The sequence below is a fragment of the Hyaena hyaena genome, unplaced genomic scaffold, assembly GCF_003009895.1.
Source record: "Hyaena hyaena isolate Hyena2069 unplaced genomic scaffold, ASM300989v1 scaffold_64, whole genome shotgun sequence".
NCBI lineage: Eukaryota > Metazoa > Chordata > Mammalia > Carnivora > Hyaenidae > Hyaena > Hyaena hyaena.
In genome coordinates, this window is record NW_024080698.1 from 1,639,577 (window position 1) to 1,656,590 (window position 17,014).

Sequence of the window (17,014 nt, forward strand, 5' to 3'; positions counted from 1 at the left end):
CGCTGCTTGCTCCTCTGCTGGGGCTCCTCCAGGGAGGGTCTGGCCACTCAAAATTCACCTCTTCTGCCTCTTGGCCATGACTGAACTCCCATCTCTGTCCCCTGTGGGGTCCTTGGGGCTCCAAGTAAACAGTGGCCCCCAGAGCTCCCCAGAGGAGGTTCCTGCAGCATTTTTAAGGCCTCGACACAGCCTGGGCATTCTCCATGCCTCCTACAGCGTCAGGTAAGACTGATGCCTCTTCTTCCTACTGGGAGCTTGAAGCTGGGCTTTGTTTGAGCTGTGGTCGTGGCCTGAGGTGAGTGGGCCTCTCACCCCCTCTGCTGGCTTTCCTCACTGATAGGGGGCACACATAGAGGCTTTGGGCTCCCTCAGTGGATCAGGGTGGAGAGACGAGAGGGGAAGGGCTGCCAGTGGTAAATGAGCAATGGTGAATAGCCCCCCTCTTTCCCGTGACAGGACCTGGAAGCTCTAACAGCAAGGCACCTGTGTTCTGCTGTACGTCCAAGCTTTGTGCCGCTTACCGCTTCCTTTGTGTCCCCCTGTGTACAGCTTGCCCCATGGGGATGGAGAGGGCTTGGGGAGTACTTGGAACATTAAGTGTAATGAAGCCTGGTGAAGGAACACAGGGTCAGCTGAAGGAATAAACGGTGTCCCGTTTGCCATCTCCCACTCAGCCAAAGAGAGCTGGCATTCAGAGCAGCTCCTAGGCAGGGGTTTTACACAGACCATCTTTCTCAGTCACTACCTGCCAGTGTCCACAGAGGAGGACACTGAGCCCCAACCACATTTAGGAACCTGTCCAGAGACAACTGGGATCAGTGCACAAGAGTGTGGCCCCTTCTGGAACCCCACCCTGCCTTTCCTTTAAAGCCACCAGGTTGGGCCCTGGTGGGACTTCACATCTTGCCGGCAGCAGTGGGACCGGCAGATCCTCAAGGATGTCTCCTTGTACGTCGAGAGTGGGCAGATCATGTGCATCTTAGGGAGCTCAGGTAAGCTTGGGAAGGAGTACTTTAACTTTGCCTTCTCAGTGAGCATTCAGAAAAGGCTTTCGCTTGCTTCGAACACCACATTGAGGAAACAGGTTTAAGTTGTAGCAAGGAGGCCACAAGTTTGATATTAGAGTGAAATCAAATGACATGTCTGACTGAATGGAATCTTGTACTAATATGAAGCCTTTAGAAAGATCCTTGGAAAAGAATAAACTCCTGGGGACCCTGGGTGGCTCACTTGGTTAAGTGTCCGACTTGGGCTCAGATTATAATCTCACAGTCTGTGGGTTTGAGCCCCACATTGGGCTGTGTGCTGGCAGCACAGGGCCTGCTTGGGATTCTCTCTCTCTCTCTCTCTCTCTCTCTCTCTCTCTCCCTCCCTCCCCTACTTACATACACACACACACTCTCTCTCTCAAAATAAATCAACTAAAAAAAAAATAAGAATAAAGTCTTGCCTAACATATCAGTTAATTCGTATTTCAGAGTATGGAAAGCCCCTAGCATGGTGCCTGGCATGTAGAGGTACTCAGTAAACACAATTTCCCTGATCTTTATACTGTGCTCAGAGGCAGGAAAAAAAATTAAGTACAAAGATGCCCACTTAACACCATATCCATTTTATTTTATGATGTATTTTAAATATACAGGCAAGAGTAGAGAATAAAGAATGTTCATGTATTAACATCTGGCTTTATCAGGGCACCTGGGTGGCTCAGTCAGGTAAGCCTCCAACTTCAGCTCAGGTCATGGTATCATGGTTCATGGGTTCGAGCCCTGCATTGAGCTCTGTGCTGACAGCTCAGAGCCTAGAACCTACTTTGGATTCTGTGTCTTCTTCTCTGCCCCTCCCCTGCCACTCCACGCTCTGTGTGTCTCTCTCTCTCTCAAAAATAAACATTAAACAATTTAAAAAACAAAACCCCAGAAAACTTTTTGCTTTATCAAATCTTTAACATCTATGTTACACTTGCTTTGTGTCTTTTTTTTTTTTTCTTAACATCCAAGTTAGTTAACATACAATGTAATAATGGTTTCAGGAGTAGAATTTAGTGAATCGTCACAAAACACCCAGTGATCATCCCAACAGGTGCCCTTCTTAATGCCCATCACCCATTTAGCCTCAATCCCCCCACCCAACATCCCTCCAGCAACCCTCAGTTTGTTCTCTGCATTTAAGAGTCTCTTATGGTTTGTCTCTTTGTCTTATTTTTCCTTCTCTTCCCCTATGTTCATCTGTTTTGGTTCTTAAATTCCACATATGACTGAAATCATATGATACTTGTCTTTCTCTGATTTATTTTGCTTAGCGTAATACACTCTAGTTCCATCCATGTTGTTGGAAATGGCAAGATTTCATTCTTTTTGATCATGGGATAATAATCAGTTGTACATATATACCACATCTTTATCCATTTGTTAGTTGATGGACATTTGGGCTCTTTCCATAATTTGGCTATTGTTGATAGTGCTGCTGTAAACATTGGGGTACGTGTGCCCTCTTTTGTATCAGTATTTTTGTATCCTTTGGATAAATTCCCAGTAGTGCAATTTCTGGGTCATAGGTAGTTCTATTTTTAATGTTTTGAGGAACCTCCATACTATTTTCCAGAGTGGCTGCACCAGTTTCCATTCCCACCAGCAGTGCAAATGTTCCCCATTCTCCACATCGTCACTAATATTTGTTGTTTCCTGAATTGTTAATTTTAGCCATTCTGACAGGTGTAAGGTGGTATCTCATTGTGGTTTTGATTTGTATTTCCGTGATGATGCATTATGTTGAGCATCTTTTCATCACATTCTTTTTTTAAAAATTTTTTTATGCTTTATTTCTGAGAGAGACAGCATGAACACGGGAGGGTCAGAGAGGGAGATACAGAATCTGAAACAGGCTCCAGGCTTTGCGCTCTGGGTGTCAGCACGGGGCTCGAACCCACGAACCATGAGATCATGACCTGAGTCAGATGCTTAACCGACTGAGCCACCCAGGTGCCCCAAGGAATTAAATATTACACACTTCACTGAGGCTATCTTCGTGCTCATTTTCCACTTATCCTCCTCTTTCTGAGGTCATCTGACAGTTGAGGCTGAATTCACTGTCTTTGTGTCCGTATGTCAGCCTGTCATTGCCCTGGGCAGGTGTTGCCTCCAGAGAGGCAGATCCTTGTATCTGAGGGCAGTGCCCCATGGGGATCACAGCTGTTGAGTCCTCAGCATGACCCTGACAAGGGGATCTGCATGGACACCACAGGTTATCCTATATACTTTCAGGGTAAATGATTCTGATAAACTGGCTTCAGAGGAGCTTCCTGGTTGAGTTCTTGGTTGCACTGAATTGTTGACATTTCCTAGCATTACCTACTTGCATCATTCTCTGTAATAGCAATGGGTAACACAAGTCTGTGCAAAAGTCAAGCACGGTCAGCCTCATTTGTCCTGGGGAGTTAAATTCATAGCCATTCCCCTGCTACAGCAGGTGAACACCTGGGCGGCAATAGTAGCATTAAGATTAAATGAGAAGGAATTCACTGACTAAAAGTGTTAATTCTTTGCTGAGATTTCCTGTCAGTTCCTGTTTCCAGTTTTTAACTATTTCTAACTATATGTATCCAGGGTCATTCTAATTTTCCTTTTGATAATTATTACATTCTTCTTTAAAAATAAGAAAAGCTGGGGCACTTGGGTGGCTTAGTCGGTTAAGCGTCCGACTTTCGCTTCGGTCATGATCTCGCGGTTTGTGGGTTCGAGCCCCGCGTCGGGCTCTGTGCTGACTGCCAGCTCAGAGCCTGGAGCCTGTTTCGGCCTGTGACTCCCTCTCTCTGACCCTCCCCTGCTCACGCTGTCTCTCTCTCTCTCTCCTAGAAATAAATAAAACATTAAAAAAAAAAAAATCTGAGTTATTCCTATAGGTTTTTTTTTGCTTATTGTCTTCTTTCTATAGGATTAGAGTGGTGTGGACACACAACAAAGAATGACCTCACATTCTCAGAAGGGTGTCCCACAGGCCAGTATTAATGCTTCATGCACATCTCAGCAGGACAGTGGGTTGGAGGCCTTGATCTGGGAGCTCATAGGCTGGTTTGTGATGATATGTAATCATGGTTTTATAACAATGTCTGTCCTCTTATATTGGCCACAAATTCACGGTAGACTGCAAATATCCTACGGTGGGAGGTTTTGTTTTGTTCTGTTTTGTTTTCTTCCTGTATTCTCAACAACTAGAATAGGACTAGCCACACAGTAGGTGATTAGTACTATTTGTTGAATATGTGGGTAAACAAATCAATTCTATTAATAAGTTAGCGTTTAACAATTAGCGTTTCACAGAATGACATATGATTTCACTGGTGTCTTACCTAACATAGCATTGTTTGTCAAATCTTTATTAGTGAAGCAAAAGAAGACTTAGGCATTCAAAGTCTCACAACAGAATGCTCTAATGTAAGCCAGCGTAGGGTCACCCAACATTCCAGAGGAGGGTAACTATAATTGACTCATTATTTGCTATCAGTTGGGATCTAGACCCTGAGCTGTTTGCTCCCTTGTAGAGGACTATTTAGTTATAAACAATTTCTGTCCGTTTAGGGAAGATAACTCCAAAGGTCATGATTTTATTGCTCTATAGGGCATTAACCTTTTGTTTTCTTTTTCTTTTTTTTTTCTTTCTTTTTTTTTTTTTTTTTTTACTGTGGTAAAGTACACATAAAATTTACCAGTTTAACCACTTTTTAAAAAATATTTTTATTTTATTTTTGAGACAGATACAGAGTTTGAGCAGGACAGGGGCAGAGAGAGAGGGAGACACAGAATCCAAAGGAGGCTCCAGGCTCTGTCTGAGCTGTCAGCACAGAGCCAGATGCGGGGCTCAAACTCAGGGACTGTGAGATCATGACCTGAGCCAAAGTCAGATGCTTAACGAACTGAGCCACCCAGGCACCACCCATTTTAGTCATTTTTAAGTGTACAGCTCAATGTGTACAGTATTCATTGTGAATAAATATATTCACATTGTTGTGCAGCCATCTCCACCATCCATCTTGTGAAACTCTTGCAAAGCTCTTCATCTTGTAAAACAAACTCTATGCTCATTAAGTGACAACACTTCATTCCTCTTGCCTCCAGCCCCACCATTATATTTTGTCTGTATGATTTTGATAACCCAGCCTCATAAAGTGGAGTCATACAGTATTTGTCTCTTTGTGTCAGGCTTATTTCACTTAGCATAATGTCCTCAAGTTTCATTCATGTTGTAGCCTATATCAGAATCTCCTTCCCTTTTAAAGCTGGATGATATTCCATTGGTATCTATACCATATTTGCTGCTCTGTTCGTCCATTAATGCGTCCATTAATGGATACCTGAGTTGATTCCACATTTTAGCTGTTGTGAATCATGCAGTAAAGATGTATCTATACAAATATGTTTGAAACCCTGTTTTCAATTCTTCTACCAAGAAGCAGAATTCTTCTACTTTTTTTTTTTTTAATGTTTTATTTATTCTTGAGAGAGAAAGAGAGATAGAGCATGAACAGGGGAGGGGCAGAGTGAGAGAGGGACACAGAATCTGAAGCAGGCTCCAAGCTCTGAGCTGTCAGCACAGAGGCCAGCCTGGGGCTTGAACTCACCGAGCTGATGTCGGATGCTCAACCAATTAAGCCACCCAGGCTCCCAATTCTCCTACTTCTTCTACCAAGAAGTAGAAATGCTGTATATGGTAATTCTATTTTTAAGTTTTTGAGGAACTATTATTGTTTCCACAGTGGCTATACTATTTTATATCCCCACTAACACTGTACATGGGTTCTAATTTCTCTACATCCTTACTAATGCTTTTTATTTTCCATTTTTTTGATAGTAGCCATCCTAAGAGTGTGAAGTGGTATCTCATTGCAGTTTTAATTTGTAGTTCCCTAATGCTTGGTAATGTTGAGCATCTTTTCACATGCTTATTGACCATTCATATATCTTCTTTGGAAACATGTCTATTTAAGTCCTTTGCCCAGTCTTGAATTGGGTTGTTGTTGCTGTTGTTGTTTCTGAGTTTTTAAAAGCTCTCTCTATATTTGGGATATTAATTCCTCATCAGATATGTGATTGCAAATATCTCTCCCATTCTGTGGGTTGCCCTTTTATGGTGGTGATAGTGTCTTCCACTGCGCGGAATTTTTATATTTTCATTAAGTCCAGTTTGTCTATTTTTTTATTTGTTACTTGTACTTTTGGTGTCATATTCCAGGGTATTATGCATTTTTGTGTCTAACTTTGCATCTTATTCTTTTTTTTTTAATTTCTTAAAAAATATGTATTTATTTTTGAGAGAGTGAGAGAGAGACAGAGCATGAGCAGGGAAGGGGCAGAGAGAGAGGGAGACACAGAATCCAAAACAGGCTACAGGCTCTAAGCTGTCAGCACAGAGTCCGATGTGGGGCTCGAACCCACAGACCATGAGATCATGACCTGAGTTGAAGTAGGACACTTAACCGAATGAACCACCTGGGCACCCCGCATCTTATTGACCTTTTATTTTCCACTGATTATACATACTAGTTTCGTACAGCCATTTTTTTCTTGTATTTTTTTTGAAGAATTTATCTTAAAAAATATCTTTTAAAGTTTTATTTATTTCTGAGAGAGAGAGAGAGAGAGAGAGAGCAACAGCATGAGCAGGGGAGGGTCAGAGAGAGAGGGAGACACAGAATCTGAAACAGGCTCCAGGCTCTGAGCTGGCTGTCAGTACAGAGCCCGATGCAGGGCTCGAACCCATGAACCGTGAAATCAGGACCTGAGCCGTAGTCGGATGCTTAACTGACTGAGCCACCCAGGCGCCCCTCTTCTATTCTTTTTTTTTGAATAAACTGTTTCATCCTGCTGGTCAATGACTAATGAGTTAATAAGTAATAAAGTTGAAATGTCTTTAAAAAGAGTTTAGCTATCCATTTCTATGTAAAAAGTACCCCACAACTAAGTGGCTTAAAACAATAAAGATCGTTATTATTTCTCAGAGTTTCTATGAGTCAGAAATGTGGAAGTGACTTTGTTGGGTAGTTCTGTCTGGGGTGTCTCATGAGGTTGTAGTCAGAAGTCTGCAGGGCTGCCGTCCTCTGAGGGCGTGGGCAGGGCTGGAGAGTCCACGTGCAGAGTGGCTCCCCTGCATGCTAGCTGGTAAGTTGGTGCTCATTGTTGCTTAGTGAGAGTGGATAATGTGAGAAGAGCTGAAGGCCCAGGAGGGAACCCTGAGTGTCACCCCCAGGAGGCTGGGAAGGAGCAGCCAGACCAGCAGCATGAAACAAAGAGGATGAAGTGGCATCAGAGCCAAGGGGGAGAGATTTATAGAGCCAGGCAGGCAACAGTATCAAATGCTTCTGGGAGAAAAGGGCCCACCAGATAGAGCAGCAAGGAGGCAACCTTGATGACCTCAGGGAGGCCAGTTTTGATGTGATGGGACTGGAATCCAGACCCCAAAATATTTGGAGCTTCTGTCAGAACTGAGGTTGAAATCCAGAAACAGAAGGCCAAGGAAGCTTCTAGTTAGAGGAACCGCATACAAGGCCTAGGATCATGACTAGGAAATTTCAGAGCATGTTTTGAAAGACAACCCAAATGAAGTCACATTTTGTTTTTTTTATATTCCCTCCCCTCTTTTCCCACACTGACCTCTACTGAACATTCTGGAGCTACCTCTGAGCTTGGTCACCCCATGGGTTAGATAAGAACCCCACTGCTAATGGAGTTGGCTCACTCATCTTTGTACTCCTCACAGCAGCAAGCAATTTCTTTACAGTTTTTGAATAAAAGATCTCTTTGATTTTACATAAATCATCATATCCTTGGTAGAATTCTCTTGCTATCCTTTTAGGCAGTTCAGAAACTCTTACCTATTAGCTTCTTAGCAGCCTGGCCCTGCTAACGCATCCTGACTCTCTGGGCTCATGTAGTTTGTGTCCAGTATGAAAGCGAGGGGCCAGGTGTTGTCTTATCCTAACTGTATCACCTCATCTCTAACACTAGAAAAATGAAACCAAGGGAAAGCTGTTAGTGACAACCAGCTGGCTTATGCCCAAGGCTCTCAGTGTAGGCTGAGGCCAACTTGATTTTACCAAAAGACTTGACCAGTTAGGGTTTCTGAAACTCTGATATGCATGGTAATTACTCAGGGATTTTTATTAAAAAGCAGAATCTTGGGGCACCTGGGTGGCTCACTCAGTTAAGCATTTGATTTTTGATTTCAGCTCAGGTCATGATCTCACTGTTCATGAAATGGAGCCCTGTGCTAGGCTCTGCGCTGACAGTGCAGGTCCTGCTTAGGATTCTCCCTTTCCCTCTGCCCCACCCCTTCCCCGAAAATAAATAAACATTAAAAAATATATTTAGGGGCACCTGAGTGGCTCAGTTGTTAAGCATCCAGCTCTTGCTCAGATCATGATCTCATGTTTCGTCAGTTTAGGCCCAGCATTGGGCTATCTGCTGTCAACACAGATCGTCTTCAGATCCTTTGTTCCCCTCTCCGCCCCTCCTCGGCTTATTCTCTCTCTCTCTCTCTCTCAATAAAAAAACTTTAAAAAAGTATATATTTTACACACACACACAGACACACACACAGGAATAAGAATCTGATTCAGCAGGCCTGGGCTCGGGCCTGAGATTCTACATTCAACATCACAAGTGCTCAGGTGATGTTGCTGGTATTCATACCACATTTGATTATCAAGGTTCTAGGCAATGTTTCCTACTTTCAGGAACCACTAGATAATCCCTGGTGGGGGGAGCTGAGTGCAGAAAAATTTAGATGTGCTAGATCCAAACATTTCTAAGAACCTAGGCTTTCTTTTTATTCTAATCCTATTTTTTCCTTTTCAACTCAGAACAGCTTTAGAAGCAGATAAACAGGCAGACAGAGCCCCTCCAGTCCTGACTGGGATAAAAGAAATGCCTCGTCTCTGTGACTTTTCCAGACAAGCTGGAAAGACTCATTGGTGCCACGAGCATTTGACCCAGGAGGCTAAAGAGAGAGCAACTCAGTGCTAGACCAGGGGCCCCCAGAGGGTCTGGGGATGGCCTCGCAATGCCTCATGGAGGGAGTCGTCCTGGGCCTTGTCTTTTTGTCTCCCAGGCTCGGGGAAAACCACGCTGCTAGATGCCATGTCTGGGAGGCTGAGACGCAAGGGGACCTTCCTTGGGGAGGTGTTCGTGAATGGCCAGCTGCTGCACAGGGACCAATTCCAGAACTGCTTCTCCTATGTCCAGCAGGTGGGCACACCCCTGGCCCCTGCTACTGCAGCCTGGTCTCTGCCACTGCCACATTGATGCCTCTCTCTCTCGCAGAGTGACACGCTGCTGAGCAACCTGACCGTGCGGGAGACTCTGCGCTATGCGGCACTGCTGGCTGTCCGCCGCTGCTCCCCAGGTTTCCTCCAGAAGAAGGTGGGTAGCATCTGGCCTTCTGTAGCCCTGTCCCCTAGGAGATCACCCTGTGATGGCTCTGCACCCCCCTTCCTTCCACTTACTTACCTATTCCTCCCCTTCACTCTTCACCTCTTTAGTAGGGATTTGTGCCACCCATTGGAGCAGCCACTGATCACCTGTGGCTTTGAGCACTTGACACCTGGTCCAGCCCAATTGAAATGTGCTATGAGTGGGAAACACACAGATTTTTTTTAGAAATTAGTCTGGGGGAAAAAAAGTGAAATATCTTATTTTTAAAATACTGGTTACAGATTGAAATGGTAGTGTTTTGACTGCATTGGGTTAAGTAAATTATATTAATTTTGTTTCTTTTTAAAATGTGACTACTAAAATATTTAAATTATGTATGTGGCTTTTATTATATTTCTGTTGGATGGATTGTTTTAGGACTTCAGTGTTTGAATAAATATTTTCCTCACTGTACTTTGCTGTGTAGCCCTATTGAGATTTTTCTCCTTTGAAGTATTTTGAACATGCCTCATCCAAACTGGATTAAATTAATGATCTGTTGACTTGTCAACTCTTTCTAGGTTTCAATCTGTTTCTTTAAATGTATCTAGTTTAGAAATAGTCAAATGTAAACCCACAGGGACTGAGGGTGTGTAGGTGGGTGTGCCATCTACTTCCCTTGGGAAGCGGACACACTTCCCTTGGGAAATAGGCCCTCAGAGTCACCAGAGGAGACCAGCAACATCTGCCTCAGAGGCTTCAGCAAAGCCACAGTGAGGTTCCTCCCAGGCACACAAATTATATCTGCAGTCCAGACTCCAAGGCTGGCTGCCTTTAGTGTTGTTGGGGTACCCCAGAAATCCTCCACATCTCAGCTGAGGGTGCTCCATCTTTATCAGGCACTGCTAGGTCTGTCCCAGGAACTTGCTCAATTTGCCCCTGGCATTGGACTTTCAGACAGGGCTTGGAGAGTGGAATTAGGTCTAAGCCGTGTCCCAAGTCCCAGTAGATTTGTTAGATAAAATGCCCGGGTAAGTAAAGAGCATTCTTCTGTTTGAGAGTTCTAGACCATGCTGGAGGATAGCTTTTACTCCAGAGGAGTCTTAGCAAGGGGCCTGGCCCTCAAAGAGGATACCTAGCTCTCTTCCCTGGAGGTTACCTTAGAGTGCTCAGAATGCATTGCAAGGTTCTTGCTATTCTATTCTGCAGGCATTCCTTGGAGATACTCTAGGCATGGTTCCAGACGACTGTAGTAAAGCAAACACCAAAATCAATAGAGTGAGGTGAATTTTTTGGTTTCCTAGTGCATGTAAAAGTATGTTTATACCATACTGTAGTCGGTTAGGTGTACAGTAACATTATGTCTAAAATAAACCATGTACGCATCTTAGTTTAAGAATGTCTTAGTGACACCTACATGGCTTGGTCAATTAAGCATCAGACGTTTGATTTTGGCTTAGGTCATAGTCTCACGGTTAGTGAGTTCAAGTCCCACATTGGCTCTGTGCTGACAGTGCAGAGTCTGCTTGGGATTCTGTTTCCCTCTCTGTCTCTGCCCCTCCCATGCTTGCTCACTCTCTTTCTCTCTCAAAATACATAAAAATAAACTTTAAAAAATGAAAATACTTTGACATGTGAAATAAACAAATGCTGTTGGAAAAATGGTGCCAGTAGACTTGCTTGACACAGGGTTGGCACAAACCATTAATTTGTAGAAAATGCACTGTCTGTGAAGCCTAATAAAGCAGAGTGCAGTGAAACAAGGTGTGTCTGTACTCTGAACTGTCCTAGCTGGCTGGCATTAGTCAGGCTTTGTTCACACACAGTATTGCATTTTATTCTTGCATCAACCCTATGAGGGAGGCATCTCTTGACACACAAGATTAAGATCAGACAATTGGGAATGGCAGAGCTGGGATGTGAACCTAGGCTGTCTAGCTCTGTCATGCCTCCCTGAGCTCCTGGGATCTCCTGAGCCCCCTTGTGATGAGAAAAGATGGAGGTCTAGTTCAGCTCACACTGAAGCCCAGGCATGTTCATGTGACTTAGCCTTGACAGTGAGTGACAGATGAGTCCATCTCCGGACTTTCTCTCTGCTTGCTTTAGTATTTCTCTTTCTAAAAAGGGCAGAAGATACCAGGGTGGGAGAAGTGATGTCATAAACTGATTCTTCTGAGTTAGTGATCTACTTATGTCACATATCCCAGTGAGAGAATGAATCTAAGAAAGCCATGGATCTCTTCCCCAGAAAATGCACATATATATAAATATTCAGAAAATTCATGGATGCCTTACAGTAAGTTGAGGGCAAAATTCTCCTACTCCCCCCACACCCCCCTCCCCCCACCCCCCCGTCCCACCCTGGTAACTGTTTTCTTGGCACTGGCAGCCCCTAAAAGTCCTGCAAAGGTTTCTCTGCCTGAAAGTACTTTCTAAGCAAATCTAGTCCACAGAGTGTAAAATTTGGACAAAGTAATTTAGGGAGAAGAAAATGGTGATAATAGCAGAGCACAGCAGACCTTTCCTCTGAGGAACCTGAACATAAAGCTGTGGTTGACATGGGCAGGCCGTGTCTGCTGGACTGTGGGTTAAACCTTGTGCTTCATGTGCCACTTGAGAATCTAGACAACCCTCTCAGTCCCAGCTCTGTCACTTGCTAATAGTGTGACCTTGGGCAAGTTATGCTTCTCTCTGAGCATCTGTTTCCTCCCTTATAATAAACAGAATAATAACACATCTCTCCTGGAGTTGATGTGAGGAATGAGTCAGTTTATCTGAGAACACATAGCATAGAAATTGATGATCCCAATGCATCCCAATAATCCCAAGGGTTCCTTCATGAGAGAGGCTTTGGGACAGAGCATGTGACATCTGAAACAGGTTAAATAAATGCCTCCTCTCTCTATCCCTTCTGATCCAGAAAGGCAAGTTTACTCCTTTCTTCTAGGTGTTGCAGAGCAGATGAAAGGGAGGCTCAGGAATCTCCCCTGGGGGGTGAGCGTATCAGCCTCGACATGTCAAGCAGAACTCAGTTCCAGGATCCTTCTGCTCTGATGGCAAGAGACCTTTCTTTTTTCCAAAGTAGATCATCATACTGGTTTATTTATGCATTGTTAACCTCGTTATTCATTTGGATGTACTTGAGATATATTCCTTCTTGTGGTCAAACCTTCCTCTATGCTTTTGATTCCACTCCTGGCTCCTCTGGAACTTTGTTCCACAGATCATCTCCTTTTTTACTCCAATCTACTTTGTTGTTATTTTTTTAAGTTTTTAGCAAGCATGAGTGGGGGAGGGCAGAGGGAAGAAGAGAATTTCAAGAACGCATTGCACTCTATAATGAGCCCGACATGGGGCTTGATCTCACAACTGTGAGATCATGACCTGAGCCAAAAACTAAAGTCGAGTGCTTAACTGACTAAGCCACCCAGGCGCCCCTACTTTGTTGTTATATGTTTTATCATGTTTATTTTTGAGAGAGAGACAGAATGCGAGCAGTGGAGGGGCAGTGAGAGGAGACACAGAATCTGAAGCAGGCTTCAGTCTCCAAGCTGTCAGTACAGAGCCTGATGCAGGGCTTGAACTCACAAGCTGTGAGATCATGACCTGAGCTGAAGTAGGAAGCTCAACTGACTGAGCCACCCAGGCACCCCTGTTATTATTTTTTAATGCAGTGTTTTGTTTCTTTTTTCATGATAGAACTAACACAATCTCTTTAGATAAGGGAATGCAACTCATTACCATATATGTAAGTATTTTCAGTCTCTTTCTAGCTGCTTTCCCCAGGGCCCTGTGTAGGGCCCTATGTAGGGGTAATCAAGCAACGCAGAGCCAGAAGTAGAGTTTTGAGAGTCTCTGAAGATGGGCTAACTTGAGGAAGGAAAGAAGGAATGGGAGGGCCATTTAAAGGCCAACTTTCTTTACAAAATTCTTCTAGTTGTTGTCAGGAAGTTGAGAAGGAGCAATAAAAAGGGTGTCAGGGAGCAGCAGAGTCTAAGAGAAGTAGAGGAGAACTGGGACAGGACATGAAGTATGGCTGTAGATAATAAACTGGGTCCCCAGGAAAGTCTTTAAAGAGATTCAAATAAAGAATTGGCATTATTTTTACTTACTTTTGATAGCTGGATTGTTTTTGATGCAAAACCACACTGAGAGTGGGCCATGTGGGACTCCAGGACTCATTTGGGTTATGTAAGAGTAGTCAGGTTTAGTGCAAACCAAATTAGATTTTTTTTGGCATATAAAACATTTATTATAATAAAATTTCAAAAAACAGACATTTTTTTAAATGTTTATTTTTGAGAGAGAGAGAGTGCAAGCAGGACAGGGCCAGATAGAGGGAGAAACAGAATCGGAAGCAGGTTCCAGGCGCTGAGCTGTCAGCACAGAGCCCAACCTGGGGCTCAGACTCATGAGCTGTGAGATCACGACCTGAGCTGAAGTTGGACGCTTAACTGACTGAGCCACCCAGGCGCCCCACAAATATATTTTTAAAAAGCTATAGTGTAACTATGCCTTTGGGGAATCTTTCTGTATGCTGGACTTAATGCAGCATCTGAAAATAGGAGTCCCAACAGGGGCGCCTGGGTGGCTCAGTTGGGTAAGCATCCAGCTTCAGGTTGTGATCTCATGGTTCGTGAGTTCAAGCCCTGCGTTGGGGTCTGTGCTGTCAGCTCAGAGTCTGGAGCCTGCTTTGGATTCTGTGTTTCCCTCCCTCTCTCTCTACCCCTCCCCCACTTGTTTGTGTTCTCTCTCTCTCCTTCTCAAAAATTAATAAACATTAAAAATTTTTTTTAAAGTTTTATTTGAAAATAGGGGTCCAATGAAGTTTCCATTGTTCCCTGGTGAATTTCCCTGAAACAAATGTAAACAGTTTTGTTGCTCTAGAGACTTCTGAAAAACAGCTACATTGTTTTAATCTGATACATGTAGTATGATTTAGACCAAAGTGGATTTTATCATCATAGGCACATTCTCCCTAGGGTGTGGTGACAGTGACTGAGCACTCCAGGGCAGTGTGTTGTTGCCTCTCCCATGCTGTCTGCAGGCAATGAATTAGGGCTGCAGCCCAGCAGTGACCAGCCTTACCGGGCTCTATGTCTCAAACAGGTGGACGCAGTCATGGTGGAGCTGAGCCTGAGCCACGTGGCAGATCAACTGATTGGCAATTACAACCTTGGGGGAATTTCCAGTGGTGAGCGGCGCCGGGTCTCCATCGCAGCCCAGCTCCTCCAGGATCCCAGTAAGTGGGACTCAGAACTACTGGCGGCTGCCCATCTTCCATTGGTTTCTGCCATACGTCTGCAGATGTTTTCAGTCCCTTTTTTCATAGTCTCCATTTGGAAAGGGGTTTGTGTGGAACTGACCTCACTAACTTCAAACCGGGGACCCAGTTTCTTTGGAAATACTTACTATGTAGTTCTTGATGCCATCACACCATCCAAGTACAAAACAGCTCTTAGACTTGGAAACACTGCATTTGCATTTTAATGTTCAGTGAAGGTCTTCCATGAACACACGGGCCTGGCCATCCTGACTTCTCACTAGAGCAGCACCACTGTGTGTGCTGTGGAAAGACCGTGAGTTTTGGTGTGACTAGAGGTAATAATGCAATGGCAGGAATTAAAGCAGGACTTTGATACACAAAAAAGTGTGCATTTTGGAGGGAGAAGTATCAAGATGAGGTAGCCAGTCACCTGCCTCTCCTGCTGGGTTTGGTCATTCTCCCCACCACTGGGGGAACTGCAGCACTTACATATGCATCTAGAAGAGGCCATACTGCATTGGATACTACACTGAGGCAGACCTGTTCTTCAGATGGTGGTTGATCACCAGAAGACAAAGAGAGATGTTCTTAAGAGCCCTTCTCACTTTCTGGGTAGAAAGAGCCACAGTTAAACCCTCTAAAGAAGCTAACTCCCTGTCTCACCTCGGACTTTGTTTTATGGGTCAGAGTTTTTGACAGCACAGAGACCCTGTCAGTGTTGGAAAGTGCTCCACATGAGGTGAAGTTATGTCTTTTTAACCAGCCTCCTCTCAACCTTTTGAAAACAATTTGGTGCCTGCTCACCAGCCCTCATTCCTTGTCATTGGTCCTCTGGACAGAGCCCCAATAATCCACAGTACCATGTGAGAGGCCTGACCTTGTTGCTGCCTGTTCCCTCAAGGATTAAAGCCAAAATGTCCTCTGCAGCTGGGAGCTGGGTCCTCTTAGGTCAGGTTCTCTCTCTTGGGCTTGGGCCAAAAGCCAGTTTACATGCAGTTCTTCTCACAGCATACTGTTTGCATGGGGTAAGATGGGATGGGACATCTCCATAAAGAACTATGCAAAATTATGAGCTTAACCAAACTCCACACCTGTAAACCAAATAACCCAGTGAAGAAATGGGCAGAGGACATGAATAGACACTTTTCCAAAGAAATCCATATGGCCAACAGACCCAAGACACATGATCAATGTCACTCATCATCAGGGAGATACAAATCAAAGCCACATTGAGATACCACCTCACAGGTAGTGAGTGGCTAAAATAAACTAATCAGGAGACTATAGATGCTGGTGAGGATGTGGAGAAATGGGAACCCTCTTGCACTGTTGGTCGGAATCCAAACTAGTGCGGCCTCTCTGGAAAACAGTGTGGAGGTTCCTCAGAAAATTAAAAATAGAACTACCCTGTGATCCAGCAGTAGCACTGCTGGGAATTTACCCAACGGATACAGGAGTGCTGATGCATAGGGGCACATGTACCCTAATATTCACAGCAACACTCTCAACAATAGCCGAATTATGGGAAAAGCCTAAATGTCCTTTAGCTGATGAATGGATAAAGAAGATGTGGTTTGTGTATACAATGGGATACTACTTGGCAATGAGAAAGGATGAAATCCTGCCATTTGCAGCAATGTGGATGGAACTGGAGGGTATTATGCTAAGTGAAATAAGTCCGAGAAACACACCATTATGTTTTCACTCATATGTGGATCTTGAGAAACTTAACAGAAGACCATGGGGGAAGGGAAGGGGAAAAAATAGTTACAAGCAGAGAGGGAGGGAGGCAAACCATAAGAGACTCTCAGACACAGAGAGCAAATTGAGGGTTGATGGGGGTTGGGGGAGAGGGGAAAGTGGGTGATAGGCATTGAGGAGGGCACTTGTTGGGAAACCAAATTAACAATAAGTTATATTAAAAATAAATAATAATAAAATTCTGAGTTTAGAGTCCAAAGCCTAGTGACTCAGAAACCTGACCCTTCCTTGCCTGCAGAGGTCATGTTGTTTGATGAGCCCACCACAGGCCTGGACTGCATGACAGCCAATCAGATCGTCGTCGTCCTGGCAGAGCTGGCTCGCAAGGACCGCATTGTGATTATCACCATTCACCAACCACGTTCTGAGCTCTTCGAGGTGAGAGGGACATCTCTTGTTCCTGCTTAACTCATCAGAGGTGGGTAGATGTGTGTGTGTTGAGATGGGGATCATGAAGGAGAGATTAATACTTGTCAGCCAGAGCAGTTGGAGCCAATATGGGCTTCCTGATATGGGAAGGGCACCTACCGTGTACCAAATACCTTCTCTGCACTAACTCATTTAGTGCACACAACAGTCCTAT

At 44.3% G+C, this 17,014-nt stretch overlaps 1 protein-coding gene across 1 annotated transcript in view; it reads left to right on the forward strand.

Moving 5' to 3' along the window:
• The first annotated feature begins 76 nt into the window (after window positions 1-76).
• ABCG5 (ATP binding cassette subfamily G member 5) overlaps window positions 77-17,014 on the forward strand; it is a 33,934-nt gene continuing 16,996 nt past the window's right edge. Inside the window, exons 1-6 of the mRNA XM_039232407.1 lie at window positions 77-222; window positions 871-992; window positions 9,103-9,239; window positions 9,315-9,413; window positions 14,514-14,646; window positions 16,670-16,809. Coding sequence (XP_039088338.1) covers window positions 77-222; window positions 871-992; window positions 9,103-9,239; window positions 9,315-9,413; window positions 14,514-14,646; window positions 16,670-16,809 — 777 coding nt within the window. The remainder of the gene's footprint in view (window positions 223-870; window positions 993-9,102; window positions 9,240-9,314; window positions 9,414-14,513; window positions 14,647-16,669; window positions 16,810-17,014) is intronic.